General features: G+C 28.5%; 1 protein-coding gene across 1 annotated transcript in view; it reads left to right on the forward strand.

Moving 5' to 3' along the window:
- Positions 1–1463: 1463 nt before the first annotated feature.
- Positions 1464–20668, forward strand: part of LOC122851980 (GAS2-like protein pickled eggs) — a 57610-nt gene continuing 38405 nt past the window's right edge. Inside the window, 5 exon segments of the mRNA XM_044151521.1 lie at positions 1464–1657; positions 1784–1938; positions 1940–2300; positions 2415–2616; positions 2863–2941. Coding sequence (XP_044007456.1) covers positions 1487–1657; positions 1784–1938; positions 1940–2300; positions 2415–2616; positions 2863–2941 — 968 coding nt within the window. The 5' untranslated portion in view covers positions 1464–1486.

Consider the following 20668-nt stretch of genomic DNA (forward strand, 5'->3'; position numbering starts at 1 on the left):
GTTTAGAGTTTAGGGGTTCGATTCTCGGCCGATGTCAGTAGTCATACAAAAAAAAAACAAAAAAGAGAAAATATCACGTGCTATTGTCTCGATTATATTTTGCTTTTTGAACATTCAAAAACTGTAATTTTTACTTATTAGAGTAACACAAACTTCACATATAAAAAATGTAAATTTTACATTTTTTCGGAGTAACACAACTTGAACGCGTCGGAAGGGGAATTTAACTTTTTGTTCTCTGTAAATTTTACATTTTTCATCGGCATTAGGACATCAAGATGTCATGTATTCTTATAAATGTAAATTTTACATTTTTTCGCTATCATACCTAAAACTACAGAAAAAAAATGTAAAATAAACTTTTTATACTGTAATATCTACAGTATTTTTTTCTCCGTGTATGCGGGAATAAAGAAATAATGATACCAGTAAAGGCTAATATAAAATTCGAAGACGATGAGGAAAATGAAAATATAATAAAGAATAATTTCGAATTGAAAAAATACAAGAAATCATCTACCAAATAATTCATCTGCAGGTAAAATTATTTTAGCAAAAAAAAAAAAAAAAGAAAATCTTTCAATGCTGATAATGTTATTATATAGATATCACCGCAGTCATAATAGCAATAAATGAAGTAGAATTTATATATGCAATGACAGGACGGTTATTAAAAAAAAAAAACAATAACATTAGCAGACGACAGTGATTATGAAGTAAAATAAAATTTGAATAAAAAAAATTTCATAAACCAATTAAAGACACTAAATTTACTAAAGAAAATATGGAAGGAACAAACAAAATAGATGAATATCTTTTAGTTGTAACAGTAATCATTTTAACAATAGAGAATAAAATAAATTTGTAATCACGAATTTCAATAAAGAAATTAAAATTCCCTCTGCAGGGCAGGCACAGTTGCTTCAGCAACTGCTTCATCATTTTTTTAGTTTTGTCAAAAGAAGTTTATGTAAAAATATTATTATTATTATTATTGTTGTTCTTAATAAATTATTGCCTAAAAGTTATCTGTTCATTCATTTGATTTTTATACGGCGTCTTAAAGTTGTCAACTTTGACATCAATTATCTAGAAAAAGTTACATACAAAAATTTGGAAAAACTATTAATGAATGAAAATTATTAAGGGCTGCGTGTTAAAGTTGTCAGCTTTGACATCAATTATTTAGAAAAAGGTACATACAATAATTCGAAGAAACTATTGAAAAAATAGATAATTATTCTAGCTTTTATATAGGATCGAAAAATCAAAAATCGTATAGTTTGAAATTCTATTTACTTTCAACTATAATCCGTAGTTTGTGATCCGTTCTTTTTTTTCTCTTGTATAATTTTCTATTTATATCTTGCAGTGTTTATCAAATTAAAATTAAAAAATTTATAAAAAGTTCATAAATTCAATTCTGAAATAATTATATAATCATGTTTTGATTTCAGAAAAAGTGAGAAAATTACTTACAAATTAAATGGCTGTGCTACTTGAAGCGAGGCCTTACAGGCCCTTCAAATCATCTGAAGAATATTCAATTGCTATGAAAGAAGATCTTGCTGAATGGCTCAACTCACTTTATCCAGAGCTCAGACTGACACTCGAAAATTTCATGGACAAACTTGACACCGGAGTTGTTCTTTGTAAGGTAAATGTGACTTTACAATACATCCAAAACACAATTACTATTTTTGAGTGAAAATTGTTCTAGTTGCAATTTCAAGTCTGCCTACTAACCTATTTAATGAAAGATAATTAAAATGATTTTTTATAGCATGCAAATAACGTTAGAAAAGCAGCAGCAGAATATGTGGCTCGTAGGCAAGCTAGAAAAATGATGACACGTTCAATAACATCATCTTTAGCAATGCCAATAAGTGAGCTGAATGATGTTGCTTTTTTGCCAAACGCAAAAGCAAATACATTTTTCACGTGATAATGTATCAAATTTTATAAGTTGGTGTCGCAATAGTCTTGGAATTATTGATTGTTTATTATTTGAAAGTGACGATTTGATAATGCGAAAAAACGAAAGACATGTTATATTATGTTTACTTGAAGTTGCTAGACGTGGTGCTAAATTTGGGATGCTTGCACCAATGCTGGTGCAAATGGAGCGACAAATCGATCGAGAAATCGCTGCTGATAACAAAATAATAATTGGTGATGTTCATGATGGAAATGATGATAGTGATGATGAATATGAAGAAAGGCCCGAAGATAAACCATGCTTGATTTATGGACCTCAACCACAAATCGTAACGAATGATCTGAAGAGTCTTGATGATATGGTAGTTATGCTATTTTAAAATTTTTTTTTTCTCATTAAAATTTTTACTTGATCACTAATGTCATCACTATTTTTTTACTTGAGTAAATAAATTACAAACCATTTGTTCTTATAGGTTCGTGACTTGGTTGAAAATTGTACTTGTCCAAGTCAGTTTCCAATGATACGTGTTTCAGAAGGCAAATATCGAATTGGTGATACGAAGGTTTTAATTTTTGTGCGGATATTAAGGAGTCATGTTATGGTTCGTGTAGGCGGAGGCTGGGACACACTCAGTCATTATCTCGACAAGCACGATCCTTGTCGATGTCGTACATGTGCGTTTCTTTTAAAAAGATTTTTTTTTTTTGTATATAAGTAACAAGTTTGATTGTAACTTTATATATTTATTTATTCATTTATTTATTTATTTATTTATTCATTTATTTATTTATTTTTTTGATTATTTATTTATTTATTTATTTATTCAAATTCATAGATGATTTTTCACTTAATGTTAATATTACTGTAATTGTATTCTTGAGTTGAAATTAGAAAAATTGAAGTTTCATTTGTCTTTCCAGCACATCGATCAATGATATCTGCAAAACTAATACCAAAAACTGGTGGAAACATTGACAACTCTCAAGTTTATTACGAGCGGTAAGTTAACAATCATACGCATCAAATACTTCTCATCAGTTGTTGATTTAATGTTGAATTATATTGTTTTAAATTCATAAAAAGTTTATTGCAAAAAAAAAATAGGTCAAATGGATATACAAATTATGTAAGCAACTGGTTTCAAATATCAATTTTACGTAGGCGAAACCTATAGTATTGAATTCACTATATGAATTTATTAAAATGGTCATATCTCCTAAAATAATATAGTTAGAAAGTTCGTATTAGAACCAAATTGAAGGTTGTGAAAAATGCTATAATTCGGTATATGATATAAATTATTATAATTATTTATTTATTAGTTATCAACAGAGCCGGGAGTGTCTGTTCATAGTTGTAATATATAACATGGTGAAATATAGTTTAAAAAAAAGACGATCTGAACCTCGTACATGGAAAAAATGGCCTCAAAAAATGGCCTTTTTTTTTGGCCTCTTAAAAATGGCTTTAAAAAATAGCCTTATGTTTTTGGCCTCTTTTGGCCATTTTTTAAGGCCATTCTTAAAAGGCCAAAAATATAAGGCCATTTTTAAGAGGCCAAAAAAAATAAGGCCATTTTTTGAGGCCATTTTTTCCATGTACGAGGTTCAGATCGTCTTTTTTTTTAACTATATTTCACCATGTTGCCATGGTATTTACGGCAAGCTGAAATAACAGACGAACTTCCCGGCTCTGGTTATCAACAAAAGAAGAATTTCCAAAAATTTTGAACAGAGAATATTAAGAAAACTATAAAAACAAATCGTGGATGCGATTTTTTGCCTAGACATTTAAAATTGCAAAATCTATATAATTGAGAGGTAGTTTTTTTTTTGCTATTGTTAGAAATTTGTTAATTAACAAAAAAACAAAATTTGCGTTTTTTTATACCTCGCATAGCTTTTTAAAAAATTAACTTATATACTTCCATTTGATCTCAAATTGTTGGCCTTTTAAATACCGAGAGCCACACTGTCTTGATAAAAAACGCTCCGAACTCGCGTTAATTAGTTATCAACAATTGTTTATAATAATAAGTAGTGTCTGGTATGTTCTAATAAAGAAATATCCATGAAGGATTGCTCTCAACGATTTTTTAGAAGAGGGTGTGGCTCTCAGAAATTTAATCAGGAATTTTTTGGGCTTTACAAAATTTTTTTATGTTCATTTGTTCATAAGTTATTGAAAGTATAAAACAACTAACAATTTAAATTTCAACACTGTTTTTTGACAAAAAAGGGATGCGCGCATGCGTAAAAGTTTTTTTGCTGTTGTTATAATTTGCTTGATCGATAAAATAGTTAATTAAATTATCACGTTATTAAAAGAAAAAAAAAAAATTGCTATACGGAACAATTTTTATAAATAAAAGTATTAAACAAAATGATTTGAAAAAAAAATTTGTTTAGTTAAAAAAAAAGTAAATTGAACGATTTATTTTTTTAATATTTGTATTGATTTATTTCTTGAACAAATCTAATAGAATCATTGATATTGATACCTCCATGAAGTATAACCTCAAATTTGTATTATCTGTATTTTGATTTGTGTACATAATTTGACAGCGCACGTCAGGGCAAAAAAAAAAAAAATTCAATTATACATATAATTTAAAATTGTAAAAAAAATTAAACTGTAACGAATTTCGAATAATCGAGATAAACCACACAGGCTTTCGCCGGAGTTTTGAAAATTTTCAATTTTCAATAGAACGAATTCGTTACTAAAAATTTTTAACATATCATTTTTTGATCAAATTGGAAAAAACTGTTTTTTTGTTATGACCAAAAATATAAAAAAATAAAAAAAAGTCCTCATGCATGAAATGTTAAATCCCTTAAAAAGTTACTGTGTTTAGAATCAATTATCTCTAAAACGAGATGAGACATAATTGTAAAGTTAAAATCATTGGATGGATGAGAATTTCAAGATTCATGTAACAAAATTCCAGAGAATAGGTACACTGAGAACAAAAAACAACAAAAATTGTTGTGACAGCACAACAAACTTGAGGCGAAATTCTATCCTGTCACTTTTTGTTGTGCTGCAACAAAAATTGTTGTATCGTTTAACGAAATTTGTTGTGCTGCAACAAATTTTATTGTATCGTTGAACAAATTTAATTTAGCTGCACAACAATTTTTACCATCCAATAATATTTGTTGTGTTGCTCAATAATATTTGTTCGGCTGCTCAATAAATATTGTCCAGTTTCAAGGCAAATTTTGCCGTGCTGCACAACAATGTCGATGTCGGTATTGGCACATTATATGGATGACCCGTACAATTAACGTAAATATACAGGCGTAAGTTACCGAGAGATAAGAAATGCGGGAGTAATTTACCAATCCCGAGCTAAAAAATCTCAGTCTTAAAAATGTCGAAGTCTTAAAACAGTCTTTATTTGCCTAACTAGAAAGACTTCGGAAGACTTCCAATTAAAGACCTCAGGCTCACGAAGTCTTCCATTTGAAGACTTCGTAAGCCTGAGGTCTTTCAGAGGAAGTCTTCCATTTCAAGACCGTAGGCTTCCGAAGTCTTCCGTTTTTTTATTTTTTTTTTATTTTTAGCCGTAAAAAAAGCAAAAAAAAAAAATCTACGAAGGAACGATCGTAGGTCTCCGGTGTGAAAGTCAGATAGGCTAACCTTTCAGCCATTTGTTCAATTGATATTGATAGAGATTATTTACATTATAAACTTTTGACTTCTAATTTTTGTTATTTGAATCAATTTTATATTATAAATACTTGAATAAATATTCAAAGTAGAATTTAATACTAGATCTATTAAAATTAAAAGAGCTTAATTTTTTTATCTTAAAAAAGATATATAAATTTTAAAAAATTATGTAATAAAATGAATTAGGTGATAAGAGCAATATCTTAGTACGAATTTACGAGATATAGTTGTTTTTAGATATAAATTAATTAGAAACTTGATAACTTTATATCGGGTAGTTTGAAATTTTTCTAAGTTCCTTAATTTTTGTTAAAATAAATTTACAAGTCTTTAATTTCAAGATCGCAGGCTTTCGAAGTCGTTTTTCTTTAAAATTTATTTTATTTTATTTTAATTTGAGGGTGGACCCGAAAATGAATCCCGCTGTGATATTAAAAAATTTTAGAAAACCTGGAGGCTTCCGAAGTCTTTCAAATCAAGCGTTAACGCAGCTTTGAAAATTATCAAAAAAAATTGTAATTTACTAATTTTATGTGAAAGATTTCGGAACACTAATAAAGCGCGTTTTAAGATTTGGAAGACAGTTTAAGTTCAATAAAGCGCGTTTTAGGACTTGGAAGACCTTGGAAGACTGCGATTGTTAACTCGGGTTAACTTACTATTTTGTAAGGTTTTACACGGAGAGAAATCCGCAGCAAACAATGCTGTAGAGTATCAAACAAATTTTACTGTAGTCTACTGGAAATTGAGAAGTTGCGTAGGGAGGCCACCAGGATCGACTAGAATTTCCTACTACACTACAGTAATTTTAATCAAAACAAAACAAAAAAATTACACAAGAAATTAAATAAAACCTTATTGTTTAAACATCAAAATAAAAATGTAACGTGTTTATTCATTTTTAAAAAATGAACCATTTTATAATTTTCATGTGTTTCACCGCATTTTTATTTAGATTCATGAATAAAATAAAAACAATAAACTTTTCTAGAAGAGGTTAGGAACACACTTGATTTCCAATAAATATTGTAACGATTCTCGTTGCCTTAAAGGCTAAGCCACATAGACAATGGTTCGACTCTTCAACTAGCGACATCATCAACATCAAGTCACATTAGAGTAGGGCAAATCCCCCCTTTTCGATTTGTAAAATTGAGTAAAATAATTAGTGAGTGAAAACTCGCTCTCTTGTCTTTGAGACGTCAGACTGACTGGACCTTTGTTTTAACCAGTCGTCTGGCGACGGTGAGTTTGAGGTTATTTTTCTGTATGTTGGACATGGTGGATCAACCACCATGTGCTACCTTTTGTTTAACTTTGATTTTATGACCAACTCAAGGCGGATCCTTGAGTTGATTATGATACTTTTGATACTTTTGATTATTAGATTTAGCTTCTTAATTATTAAATAATTAATATTTTGTTGGACGCGGTCCCCTTTAGATTAGGATTTTTGAGATATTATTGGATTAGTTATTTTGTATTTGAGTTACGTTGGCTATTTGAGTTTGTTTGTTAAATAAATATAAAGTAAATGAATTAATTGTGTTTCTTTTGTTATTATTTTTGGGGTGTTTATTAATTATTATTTTCAGAATTTAATTATTATAACAGCTTTATCCGGCCCTTCTACCAAAACCCACACACTGAGCGACCCTGTGACTTTCCTCTAGATTGCTTGTTTCGGTTGTTTTATTCATTGTTTGATTATATTATTGTCCAGGTATGAATGTGTTCTGAGCGCGAGATTGTGTTAGGTCTTTTTCCGGTTTTAAGGTGATTTGAAAACCCCTGATTTTAATTATTACGTTTTTGGATACAAATTATTATTATTATTATATTGGATTTATTGGATTTTAGTTTGGTTTGTTAAAATGAACAATTTTTAGGTAAAATGACGGTAACAAACGGTCCGAGAAGATAACTGGCAGAAATGTCATGTTACAATATTCGTGTCATCTGGCGGAAAAACCTGCTGTACACTTCAGTAATTTCTGGCGTAAAGTATACCATTAACTCAAGACTTCCAAAAATTCCGGTAGACTACAGTAAAAAACTTAGATGAAATAAAGTAATAATAATTATAATAAGTGGAAATTAGTCGCTTTAATGACGTCAGCTATGATTTTTACGATACCACTACGGTAATATATGCTGCGGATTTCTCTCCGTGTACCCGTAGTTTTTTAAATTTCCCTTTGTTAAATATTTCCTTCCACTGTCATTGCATATCTTGCAAAGTTAAAATACGGAATTAAACAAGTCCAAGGGCCAATCGCACGTTTAATTTAAATAATATTTTCAAGATATTGAAAAGCATCTGGATTAAAAAATTGATGTAATTTTTTCAGTAAGTAGTTACTGACACTTTTACTAGCAATTGCATCAGAAACATTGTCTTTCAAGTAATTTATATCATTGATTGTTATAACATATTCACGATTTGAAATATTTTCTACTATATGTTCTTCCAATGTAATCTATTGTAAAAATTGTCTCATTTTACAACCTAATTTTTTTTTTTTTGAGAATTTATGTGCATAGAAAGTTTATGAAAGAGAATTTATGTGCAAAGGCAATTTATGTGCATAAGAAAGACCAATTGGTTTAATATTGATAAACCTTGTGGAAGTCCTTTTGTTTTTAGTGGAATGACTTCTAAATTCTGTATCGAATTACTAGGTGATGCATCATGATATCAAAGTTGAATTATCATCAGATATATAGTTGTGACAACTATTTTATTTTTATCAACATTACTTGCAATTAAATTTTATGCAATACTTATTTCTTGGATTGGAATTATCTTATCCTAGTATATATGTATATTGAGTTTTATTTATTATTGATTCATTTCCATTATTCTCAACATCACTTGTTATTGAACTGTTGTCGTCTTTTAAGTTTACATTTACTTGATTATTTGCAGATTAATGACAACTATTTAAGGGTATTTCGTATTCATTTGTAATTTCAATATTACTAAGTACCGATGTATCATTTTCAGCGGATGAATTATTTTCTTGTGCAATGAACTCATTTGTAATTTTAACATTGATCAGTACCAATTTATTATTATCAGTTTCAGCTGATGAATTATTATCAAAAATCATGAGGGGCCAGAAGTAAGTACACATATGCGAAATGAATATAATAATAATTGTCTCAACAGTTTTAAAATTGAAAAGATCATACGTAGGGCTTTTCGGGTGTTATCGGTAAGACTCGGTCTAGGTCGTGTGCCTCCCCTAGCGAATCCGTCGACACCTATTCGATCGGGATTTGACTCTCCAATGTAGCACTCAGTCGACAGCGATTTGACAGCTATTTGACAGCATATATGAAACGTGATTCACGAGCGCCGAATAATCGATATGACTTGGAAAAATAGAAAAGTCATGTAAGAATATAATCACAACAACTTAAACTGAAGAAACTCTTGACTAGTATATGTATTAAAATATTAATTAAGAGTTTAAATCATACATAGTAGAGAGGTTAGGTTGACATGATTCACATATCTACTGGATTCAGAAAGCTGTCGAGCCTCAGACCATTCATCGGTAATTGACTCGGTCATTATTACCGAGATATTTTGTCACTGAATCAACAGACTTTCGACACCGAATTGAGAGGTGCTTAATTTATTTATTTTTCATTGTTTTAAATTGTTACAACATCATATTGAGCTTTATTTATGATAGATTTGTATTTTTTTAATGAAAATATTAATAAAAAATATAAGAAACTTGTATAAATTGAAAAAAAAAATTTTTTTTTTGTTAATTTTTGAGTCTATTGTTAAAAACAATCGCATAAAAAAAACAAACTCAAACTGTATATGAAAGCATTGAAAGATCAAACAATTGCAAAGAAAAGTTTTTTTTAATTTTATATCACTATATGAGCATTGACGCTGTCTCGACACCGTTTTGATTGCGTTTCGACAGCATTTTGATCAAAAAATTTTTTTTTTCCAATTTTCAGAAGTTTTTTATATTTTTTATTAATATTTTTATTAAAAAATACAAATATATCATTAATAAAGTTATATTATGATGTTTAAACATTTTAAAACAATGAAAAATCAATCAATTGAACATCCTCTCAATTCGGTGTCAAAAGTCTGTCGAAAAGCGGTCGAAATGCTGTCGAAACGCGATCAAAACGGTGTCGAGATAGAGTCAATGCTCATATAGTGATATAAAATTGAAAAAAGTTGTTTTTGCTATCGTTTGATCTTTTAATGCTTTTATATACTGTTTAATTCTGTTTTTTTTGATGCCATTGTTATTAACAATAGATTTGAAAATTATTGACCAAAAAAAAGATTTTTTTTTCAATATTTACACGTTTTTTATAATTTTTGTTAATATTTTTATTTAAGAAATACAAATCTATTATAAATAAAGCTTATCATGATGTTTCAACAATTCAAAACAATGAAAAATGAATAAATTAAGCACCTCTCAATTCGGTGTCGAAAGTCTTTTGTCAAAAGATTCAGTGACAAAATATCTCAGTAATAATGACCGAGTCAATTACCGATGAATAGTCTGAAGCTCGACAGCTTCGTGCAGAATTTTATTATTTTGATAAACGGCTGTAAAGGTAATCTAAGCTACGTATTCATTGATTTGGAAACATTCTTTCCTTAGATACATTTCCCATAATTAATTAATAAAAAAAGCTATTGGCAAATGGTTCTCGGGGAAAAATGTTTCTAAATAAATTAATTTGCAGTCTAGATTATTTTTACAGCCATTTGACACAATAACTTTTTTTCAAATAGATGATAAAGCCGTCAAGATAATCTAGACTGCAAATTAATTTATTTAGCACCATTCTGTCCTGAGAAACATTTGTCATAATTGATTAATTAAATGGCTATCGGCAAATGTTTCTAATAAAAGAATGTTGCTAAATAAAATAATTCGTAGACTAAATTATTTCTACAGCTATCTGACACAATGTTTCTTTTCAATGGAAAATAATGCTGTGAAAAAATCTGGACTCCAAAATAATTTATTCGGCAACATTTCTTTCTTAGAAACATTTGCCAATAGCTATTTGATTAATTAACTATGGCAAATGTTTCTAAGAAAAGAATGTTGGCAAATAAATTAATTTGCAGTCTAGAATATCTTGATAGCATTATTTTCTATTGAAGAAAAATTATTGTGACAAATGGCTGTAAAAATAATCGAGACTGCGAATTAATTCAATTGGCAACATTCTTTCCTTAGACCCATTTGTCGGTAACTTTTCCATTAATTAATTATGGCAAATGTATCTAAGGAAAGAATGTAAGGTAAGGAATTGAGGTTGCCAAAAAATTATGTTTCAAGGAAATAATGTTGCTCATGTATTTTTCTTATAAAATAAATCGAAATCCCGAGGAAAAGCAATAGCTAAGAAAAAGATGTAGCTAAGAAACTGATGTTGCCAAAAAATTATGTTTTAAGAAATGAATGTTGCTCAAAACATAATTTTTCAGTGACCTTAAGGGAGTACCTCCATCGATTAGTTTTCTTACAATTTTCCTAATTTTTGGATATATAAATCTTGAAATTCCCCTGCATCTAATGATCTTAATTTTGTAATCATGAACAATCTAGTATTAGAGATAATTGAGTCTAAACAGGTGAACTTTTTACGTGGTTTAACATTGCAGGTATAGGATTTTTTTTTATTTTTTTATATTTTTAGTTCTAGCAAAAAAACGGTACTTACAAATTTAAAAAAAATAAATATGTCAAAATTAATATAATTTAGAAAATTTTGAAAAAAAAATTAAATGCTTGAACTTTCTATAATCAGAGATATTGTTAATTGAAGTTTGCAAAATTTATTAATATTTGACATGAACGTGAGGCTGAGTGGCAATATGCGTCGCGCGCAGCTTTACACCTATCATATATATCACACACATTCATACATACATCCTGAAAAATAAACTTATCTATGAAAATAAATTGAAATTTTTTAAATCAAATTTTCCTATTTTTAAACACATTAATTATTTTAACGAATTTATTTTTAATATTTTTAAACGTTTATTGAAGTCAAATTCGACAGCTGTCACTACACAATCATCATACATTTGCACCCACACAAGTATATATTCAAACGGTCTTGGCTGTGATTGGCTGGGATTGGTACAGTATTAGGCAAAAACTTTAATTTACAATATAGACTTTTTGTTTCAATTATCACTAAGCTGTGAACAAAACTTTCTATTCCGATTCTCGCTGAGGTACTACCTTAATTCCTTAGCTACATCTTTTCCTTAGCTACTGCTTCTCCTTGGGATTTTTATTTATTTTATCAATGAAATACATGTAAATTTATTTCTTAAATAAAATACATGTGAATTTATTTTTTAACAATAAAAATGTCCAAGGAAAAACAGTAACTAAGTTGCTCATGTATTTTATTTATATAACAAATAAAGATCCCAAGGAAGATCAGTAGCTAAGAAAGAGATGTATCTAAGAAACTAATCTTGCCAAAAAATTATGTTTAAAGAAATGAATGTTGCTCAAAACATAATTTTTTGGCAACCTTAATTCCTTAGCTACATCTTTTTCTGAGCTATTGCTTTTCCTTGGGATATTCATTTACTTTATAAATAAAATACATATAAATTTTTTAAGTGAAACTTCTTCAGAATGGGCAGTAAATAAAAAAAAACAAAAGATGGATGCAACGAAAGTAACGGTATGAAGGTAAGCAATTTTAAATTATTTTTTATTTTGTTTTATTTATTTATTCCCTTGACAACGATACGAAAAAATTTGTTTCAAAATTTTAGTTTCATGAAAAATTTAAGAGACAAAGGTGAATATTAAGGTTAAAACTTTTATTATATACAATATATAATTTATTATATTATTTTTTAATATAATGTGTGTTTAAAATTATTCTGTTAAATAAACAAATAATACACAAGATAATGGTTATTCAAGTGCTTGATATAATACGACAGCAACATCATAATCACAATACCAAACGACAATAAATAATATGTGGATGAAATGTGGTACCACGTGAACGTAAAGATAGCAAAGATGGTAATTTAGATTGTATAGGATTCCAAGAGACAATTAATGACATTGAAATATTATTAGAAACATGTGATGAATGTACTGGTAATCCTAAATCAGTAAAATTTAAAATACGACTAGATCCTATACCAATGTCTGGTAATTTTCATGAGACTTGTACTGGTAGTTGTAATAATATTTTTAATCGAATAATGAGTATCGAAAATGAATTTGTCAAATAAACAAATAAAACCCAAGATAGTGGTTATTCAAGTGCTTGATATAATACGACAGCAACATCATAATCACAATACCAATAACAGCAATAAATGATATGTGGATGAAATGTGGTACCACGTAAACGTAAAGATAGTAAAGATGGTATTTTAGATTGTATAGGATTTCAAGAAACAATTAATGACATTGAAATATTATCAGAAAAATGTGACAAATGTACTGGTAATCCTAAATCAGTAAAAATTAAAATACGACCAGGTGCTATACCAATGTCTGATAATTTTGATGAGACTTGTACTGGTGGTTATAATAATATTTTTGAACAAATAATAAGTATCTAAAATAAATCTGTTAAATAAACAATTAATACACAAGATAGTAGTTATTTAAGTGCTTGACATACACGGAGAAAAATTTACATTTTTTTTTAATATAATACCATAGCAATTTTTGCGTTGTGTTACAGTAAGCTGGAACCATAAGAGCATCATATTAAATTTTGAGACAGGCCATAGCAATTTTCATTGAAAAACGCCACTTATTGGCCGTACGACCTTTCGCGATGTACCATAGTAATTCTTGCGATGGGCAAACGCAAAATTTATTATGTTTATAAACGCTCGTAAAAAAATATTGTAAAAAAACATTTTCAAGCCTAGGATTTGAACCCCATATCATCGGGATGCAAATCCTACGAGTTATCCGCTGCGCCACAACAACGTATCTGTAAGGGAAATATTATTTGTTTTACATTAACAATTTGAGAATAAGCAAAGTCACGCCTGCGCAGTCGACTAAAAAGTGGGGCAGTTGACATTTCTGAGTCCTTCATCAATTTTGCTATGGCCCATTGTAATTTTAAATATGTTGCTTTGTATTTGTTAGTGACACCTACAGGAAATCCAAGAAAGTTATTAAAATTACTATGGTACATTGTAAATTTTCAGAGGATCATTTTAATCTTGTCCATAACAACAAAGTAAAATTTAGAAATAAACAAAGCAAAAAAAGAAAAAAATATTTTTTGCTATGGTGCAATGTAATTTTTAGACTGGATTATTTTAAATTTTAAATTTGGTTTCTGTAAAAATTTCTTTATGCGTTGTAATTTTTTCATCAGGGAATAGCAAAAAAAAAACATGACAAAATCGCTATGGTACATTTTAATTTTTCAAGACTACAATTGTTTTTTTTCGTTGAAATGACAGTAAATTTTTTAATAATCATAATATGGTTCTATGGTAATGTGGCACCATAGTAATATTGAGTGAAAATTTTTCTCCGTGTAATACAACAGCAACATCATAATCACAATACCAAACAACAATAAATAATATATGTGGATAAAATGTAGGTATATAATAAATGTGGATAAAATATATGTAGATAATATAGTAAAGATAGTAAAGATCGTATTTTAGATTGTATAGGATTTGAAGAAACAATTAATGACACTGAAATATTATCAAAAACATCTGATAAATGTACTGGTAATCCTAAATCAGTAAAATTTAAAATACGACCAGGTGCTATACCAATGTCTGGTAATTTTCATGAGGCTTGTACTGGTAGTTGTAATAATATTTTAAATCAAATAATGAGTATTTGAAATGAATCTGTCCACTAAACAAATAATACACAAGATAGTGGTTATTCAAGTGCTTGTGCTTGTTATGATCGTGCTTGTCATAATCGAAATAAATTCAAGATCTTGAATGAATTTGTTAAGGACAAAAAAATGGAACAGATGATTAAATATTAGATCATTCAATGAAACAACAACAACAGGAGTAAATAATAAATAAATAAATGATGTACCAAGTGGAAATCAAAATAACAACAACAATATTGATCATATATAAACAACAGCAATCATAATAGAACAAATACAGGGTGGTGGTGGTGGTGGCAGCGGCGGCAATGATGCACCATCATGTGTTTGTGGTTAATTCGCTCATAAAAAAGATGTTGAAAAAATCGATCAATGCTTGACATTAAATTTTTTTAACATCAAATAGTTCGTTTTGTTTTTTTTTTTTATTCAAATCTTGAGGAGATAGCTACTAAATTAAAATCAAATTTATTTCCATTATAATTTGTATTAATTTTATTCATATTTTTCAGGCTATAACATGTCAGATTACGAGGCTGGAATTGACTCAATATTCAATAATATTGGAAGCTTAAGTCATCTAAAGTTGATATATCGGGAAAATATTAAAAGATATCATCAAACAAAATCCTGAAGATAAAAGAGCAACTGAAAAAACTCAGTATTTCATAAATATATATGAAAAGAGATATTTCTCAATTGGTAATTGATATTTTAATACAATAATCTCGACATTTGAAGATATAAATTTTATAGTGTTTTCTTTTATTCCAGTATAATAGTTGAAGAACAACAACAGCAACAACAACAGCAACAGCAACAACATCAGGAACACCAGGAACAGCAACAGCAACAACAAGATTATTTATATGACCCTTTCAATATTGATTCCGATGTTCAAATAATTTACGAGTCATACGATCAACAACAACAACAACAACATGATGATTTATATGACATTTTCGATATTGATTCTGATGTTGAAATAATTTGTCAGTCACACAATCAACAACAACAACAACAACAACAACAACAACAACAACAACAACAACAAAAACAAACACACGTGTATCGTCTTCATCAGCAAATCAGAAGACTTAAAAAAAAATTCGACGTCAATATTCAGAAATACAACGACAGCAAGATAAAATAAATAAATATAAACAATTAAAAAAAAAAAACATTTATATACAACATGAAACTTAAATTGAATTCAATATTATAATTTGATAATTTGCTATTAAATCATAAATTATTTATCTTATTTTTCACAAATTGTTTGACATAAATCTTTATAAAAAAAATAATGATGCTGTTTTATTCATATCCTTCTCCAGATATCACGAAAGCTTCTACAATTTATCTTAATACCTGTGATTTTTATTTTTTCTGCCTGAAAAAATGAAACGACGAATAGAAAAGACGTCAGTATTAACTTAGAAAATAAGTAGCAAGTCCAAATCGAGACGTTTGCCTAGTAAGCAAAAGACCTGGGTTCGATTCCGGCGGGGAACTTCTTTATTTTTCTAAGTTTCTGTATTTTCATTTCATGTTCATTTCATATTCAGAGATAAAATTTAGCCGGTTGAGATACTAAAATACTTACATATTGTCCTATACTTGAATCTTTCTTGAATATCGAGAATATATATATATAAAAGTAATATATAATGAAAAGATCATACAAAGAAAACAGGATAAGAATAATACTGACACTAAAATTGATAAACAGTCAAAAGAGAAAAATTCATATGAATTGCTTATAATATTATAAAAAAAATTTTGTCGATTACTTATTCAGAGTATTAAATATGATCAAATAGAAATTATAGAGTATGACAAGAATTCTCATTCAATAAAAAGGTATTTTTCGTTGTTCAAAGTAAGAGATTTTTAGAGAACTACTTTATTGTTCTTGCAGAAGTAATCACTTTATTGAAAATGATCGATGAAAGTATCCGTAATGATTTTTATATGTAAAAAAAAGAAAATTTAAACAATCTGGACAGAAAAAAATTAAAAAGAAAAAGAAAAAGTATACATAAAATAGTAATAGAATTGTTCAGCTGACTAGTTGTTCAATAAATAAATATTTATATAAATTATTCTGTGTTAAGTTTTTAAATTAGAATTTCATTTACATACACTCAGAGAAGGATATGTTAACAGTTAACATACCAATATGTTTACATTAAACATACAAAAGTTTAATGTTAAGATATATATATTAACAATAAACATAGATATCTTAATACTGTTAACATACGTATCTTTACGCGGCCAAATATTTTGATGCGCTAGTCTACTTCTTGTAATCTTTTTTTTTTGACATTATATTGTGATACTATTCTAATAAATTGTAATATAATATGTACTCGTGTTGTCATAAATTTATTTAAATTTAGTTTTTTTGTAAATTCATTCTTAAATTTACATTAAATTTTCATATTTACATACGTAAATGTCTTCAACTATCAACCTGACCTTCAAATTGTGTCAATTACAGATATCTTAATAGTTAACATACATATTAATTAAAGTTACATTGTATGTTTTAATGTTAATATATATATATCTTTGATGTAAACTTATCAGCCACCACCATTTAAACATGGCATATGTTAAGGTTGCTTACAAAGGTTATAGTGTACTATTATTTAGGCTTGGAGGACTCGTATACCACTACGTTTATTTTGTGGCCCTCTTTAAAATTTTGTTACGCTTTTGCCTTTAAAATCGTAGTGTGTGTGTAAACAAATAGGCACCAACACTATTCCACAAGCAAAATGGAAATCGTGAGACACTGTATTTTTTATATATACTACCACTACTATAGTGCATCATTGTAATATGTCACGTTGGTGTATAACATCCCGCTTTCGGCAAGTGAAAAGTAACAAGGAGAAGAGTGTTGCGGATCGCAATACTCTCATGTCCTTTCGTTGCGAGAAGACGAAAATTTCAAAATTTAACATTAAATATCTTTAAAATCAACGTCAGAAAAATTCAAATTCTTTATCGTATTCGTCTTGTCGAGCACTACAATTTGATAGTAATTTGAAAATTTTAGTGAAAAAGAACTCGTTAAAACAAAATGTACGGTATATCAACTTATAGTCCTATCCTCGCGTATAAAAGTTGTCAACAGGCATTAATTATCTCAAAAAACGACGTCAGAATTGAAAAAATTGAGGTATTAATTTATTTCATTTTGAAAATGAGCAAAAAAAAAAAATTGAGTGACGATTTAATTATTTATAAGCAACCTTAACATTAAACAGGATATGGTAACTGTTAACATATCATTCTCTGAAAGTATGAAGATATAATATTATAACTAATCAATAAATTCAAAAATTTCTATCATAATTATTAATGACTGAATGAACATAATAGTTCACTCGGAAGAAGAGCGAAAAAGACAACTAGTCAAAATATATTAATGCAACAGAGATCTTTTAATTACTATTTATTAGAATTACAAAGAAGTTTCACTTCCCTGTGCGTGCACAATAACACACATCTTTTTTTTTTTCAATAAAATACATGTCAATTTATTTTATAATAATAAAATCAAAAGGAAAAACATGTAGGTAAGAATTAAGGTTGTCAATAATTATGTTTCAAATGGAAATAATGTTGCTCAGATATTTTATTCATAAAACAAATAAAAAACCCAACAAAAAACAATCCAAATTCCTTAGTTACTGCTCTTCTTCGGGATTTTATTTATTTTTAAATAAAATACATGTAAATCTTATTTTAACAATAAAATGTCAGGAAAAGCAGTAGCTAAGGAGAAGATGCAACTTAGGAATTGAATTTATAAAAATTATGTTTTGAGGAAGATAAATGACTAAAATAAAAGTTTGAACACAACTTTTAAACGGTTGTGCCCGTAAAATTATTGTGTTTTGTACGTATTTATAAAATCCGAATTTCTATCCGAGCGTAAACTTTTTTTTTTTAACCCACGAAAAAACAAACTGGAATGAAACGACAATACCGTATTTATACGAGAAAGTTTTTAGTGGCTACTCCGTAGTTATAAAAATTTTAACTTAAAAATATTTCGAAAATTCTCTCAGTGTAGCTTAGATTATTTTTACAGCCATTTGACACAATAATTTTTTCTTCAAGAAAATAATGCGGTTAGAATTAATCTACACTGCAATCAACTTATTTGGCTCATCCTTTTCCTTAGATATTTTTAGCATGATAAATTAATTTTATTATTTTATTTTAATCTATTTCAAAAGTTATTGAAAATACTTGCAATGAAAGCACGGTTAGACACTATGCTCCTTGATTCATATTTTAAATACCTGCGCTTTGTGTACACGCCGTATACGCAGTTTAAATAGTCAGATAGAAATTTATAGACGTGACACGAAGTCAGCAATGCTGACTACACGGTGTGTGCACGATAGATGGCTAAAGTCAACTGAGCGAATGTTACTATTTAGCATGGAGGTGTATAAGGAGGGTAATCTCCTATGTTAAAGCATAGGCTGTTGGTGAAGCTCACGGAATGGAGCAAGTCAGTACCTTTTTTTGGCGATGGTGGCGCTTTTACTACAACAGTTCTATGGTCACATGGTATTTTTGTTTACATTTTGGCAATCTCATATACATGACAATGTGACACATCAAAGTATATGATCATTAAAAATTAAAATTACCGGTGTTTACATTCAATTTTTTTTTATTTAGTTCGAATGAATCATTATGGTCTACAGTCTGAGTTGACGCATGTATCATATATATGATGATTTAGTTGGTACATGAACATTACATTGCATTGGTACATATAATTGTACTCATCTGGTACATGAACATCAAGTCATTTGTTCATGAAATTACATTGCATTGGTACATTAAATTCATGCTCATCTGGTACATTAACACCAGGTTTAATTGATACATGAACATAAGGATTAATGATGCATCAACGATTAGTTATTTGGTACTTCATCATTCGCTTTTATTGCCTCGTTATCACCCTTGAATATTGTATTATCTGAAGATGAACAGACGTCTACAAAGATATAGGGACAGCAGAGTTTCAATCGTTTTACTACGAGGATATATCCACGTTTCTGAAGGTAATTTTGATAAACTGTGATATTATATCACTTGGATGAAAAATGTTTTCAAACCAAACTTGATACACTCATGGGAAATTCCTAACTTTGGGAGATTTGATTTCCAAGCATCAAAGTTTAGGATCCTTAAATTGTTAAGAAAATACAAATTAGTATGAAAAATAATATATATGTAGGTATATAAATATATATTTCATTAAATAATACCTTTGGTACAGAAAAAATAGAAATACCATTTTATTTGCCTTTAATGTTTGCATTCGAAAACAATACATTTTTGTACCATTTTCGTGCTAAAAAAGAACACCAGTGATAATAAAAATAATTTTAAATATTAGTTATAACTGTAATTAAAAATAATATTCGAATATTTTAACATTAAAAACTACAGAAAAACAAAAGTTGAGATATCTATACTTATATCTTATTATAAAAAATAAGAACTAACTTACTTTTTTAAATGCAGACTTATTGATAGTTTTATCAATTTTATTATATTATGATCATAGTTTAAATCGTCACATTAATTAATAACAATTAATAAATAATTATCTTTTAACTTGTCAATATCATGAAAAAATATAAACAAAAATAACATGTGACCATAGAACTGTTGTAAAAAGCGTCATCACCGGCAGAAAAACGCTGACTTGCTCCATTCTGAGCTTCAGTAAATTTCGAGATTACCCTCTTATTCACCTCCATGCTATTTATTAAGGAATGAGCCTTCAATACTCTTCCTTAAAACATTTGATGTAGGTAAGGTCTCCCAAAGTAACATTCGCTTCTCGTATCTTACATTCAGTGCATGCACTGGCGTGTACAATAGTGCCTGCACCTTTGGCTATTTGGGAATACTATAGTAAAATTGTTTGGAATGCACCATATTGCCTCACAGATAAGCTTTCACACAATAAATGTGTGCGTGAGCGACCAAAGTCCGCCCATAAGTCAGATCCTTATAGTTAGAGAGCCCATCAGGCTTTCACTTGACTCATCGCATACCGATTAGAAACACGTTTATTAGATGTATTTTGGTAAGTACAAA

This window comes from Aphidius gifuensis, linkage group LG3, assembly GCF_014905175.1.
Source record: "Aphidius gifuensis isolate YNYX2018 linkage group LG3, ASM1490517v1, whole genome shotgun sequence".
NCBI classification, from domain to species: domain Eukaryota; kingdom Metazoa; phylum Arthropoda; class Insecta; order Hymenoptera; family Braconidae; genus Aphidius; species Aphidius gifuensis.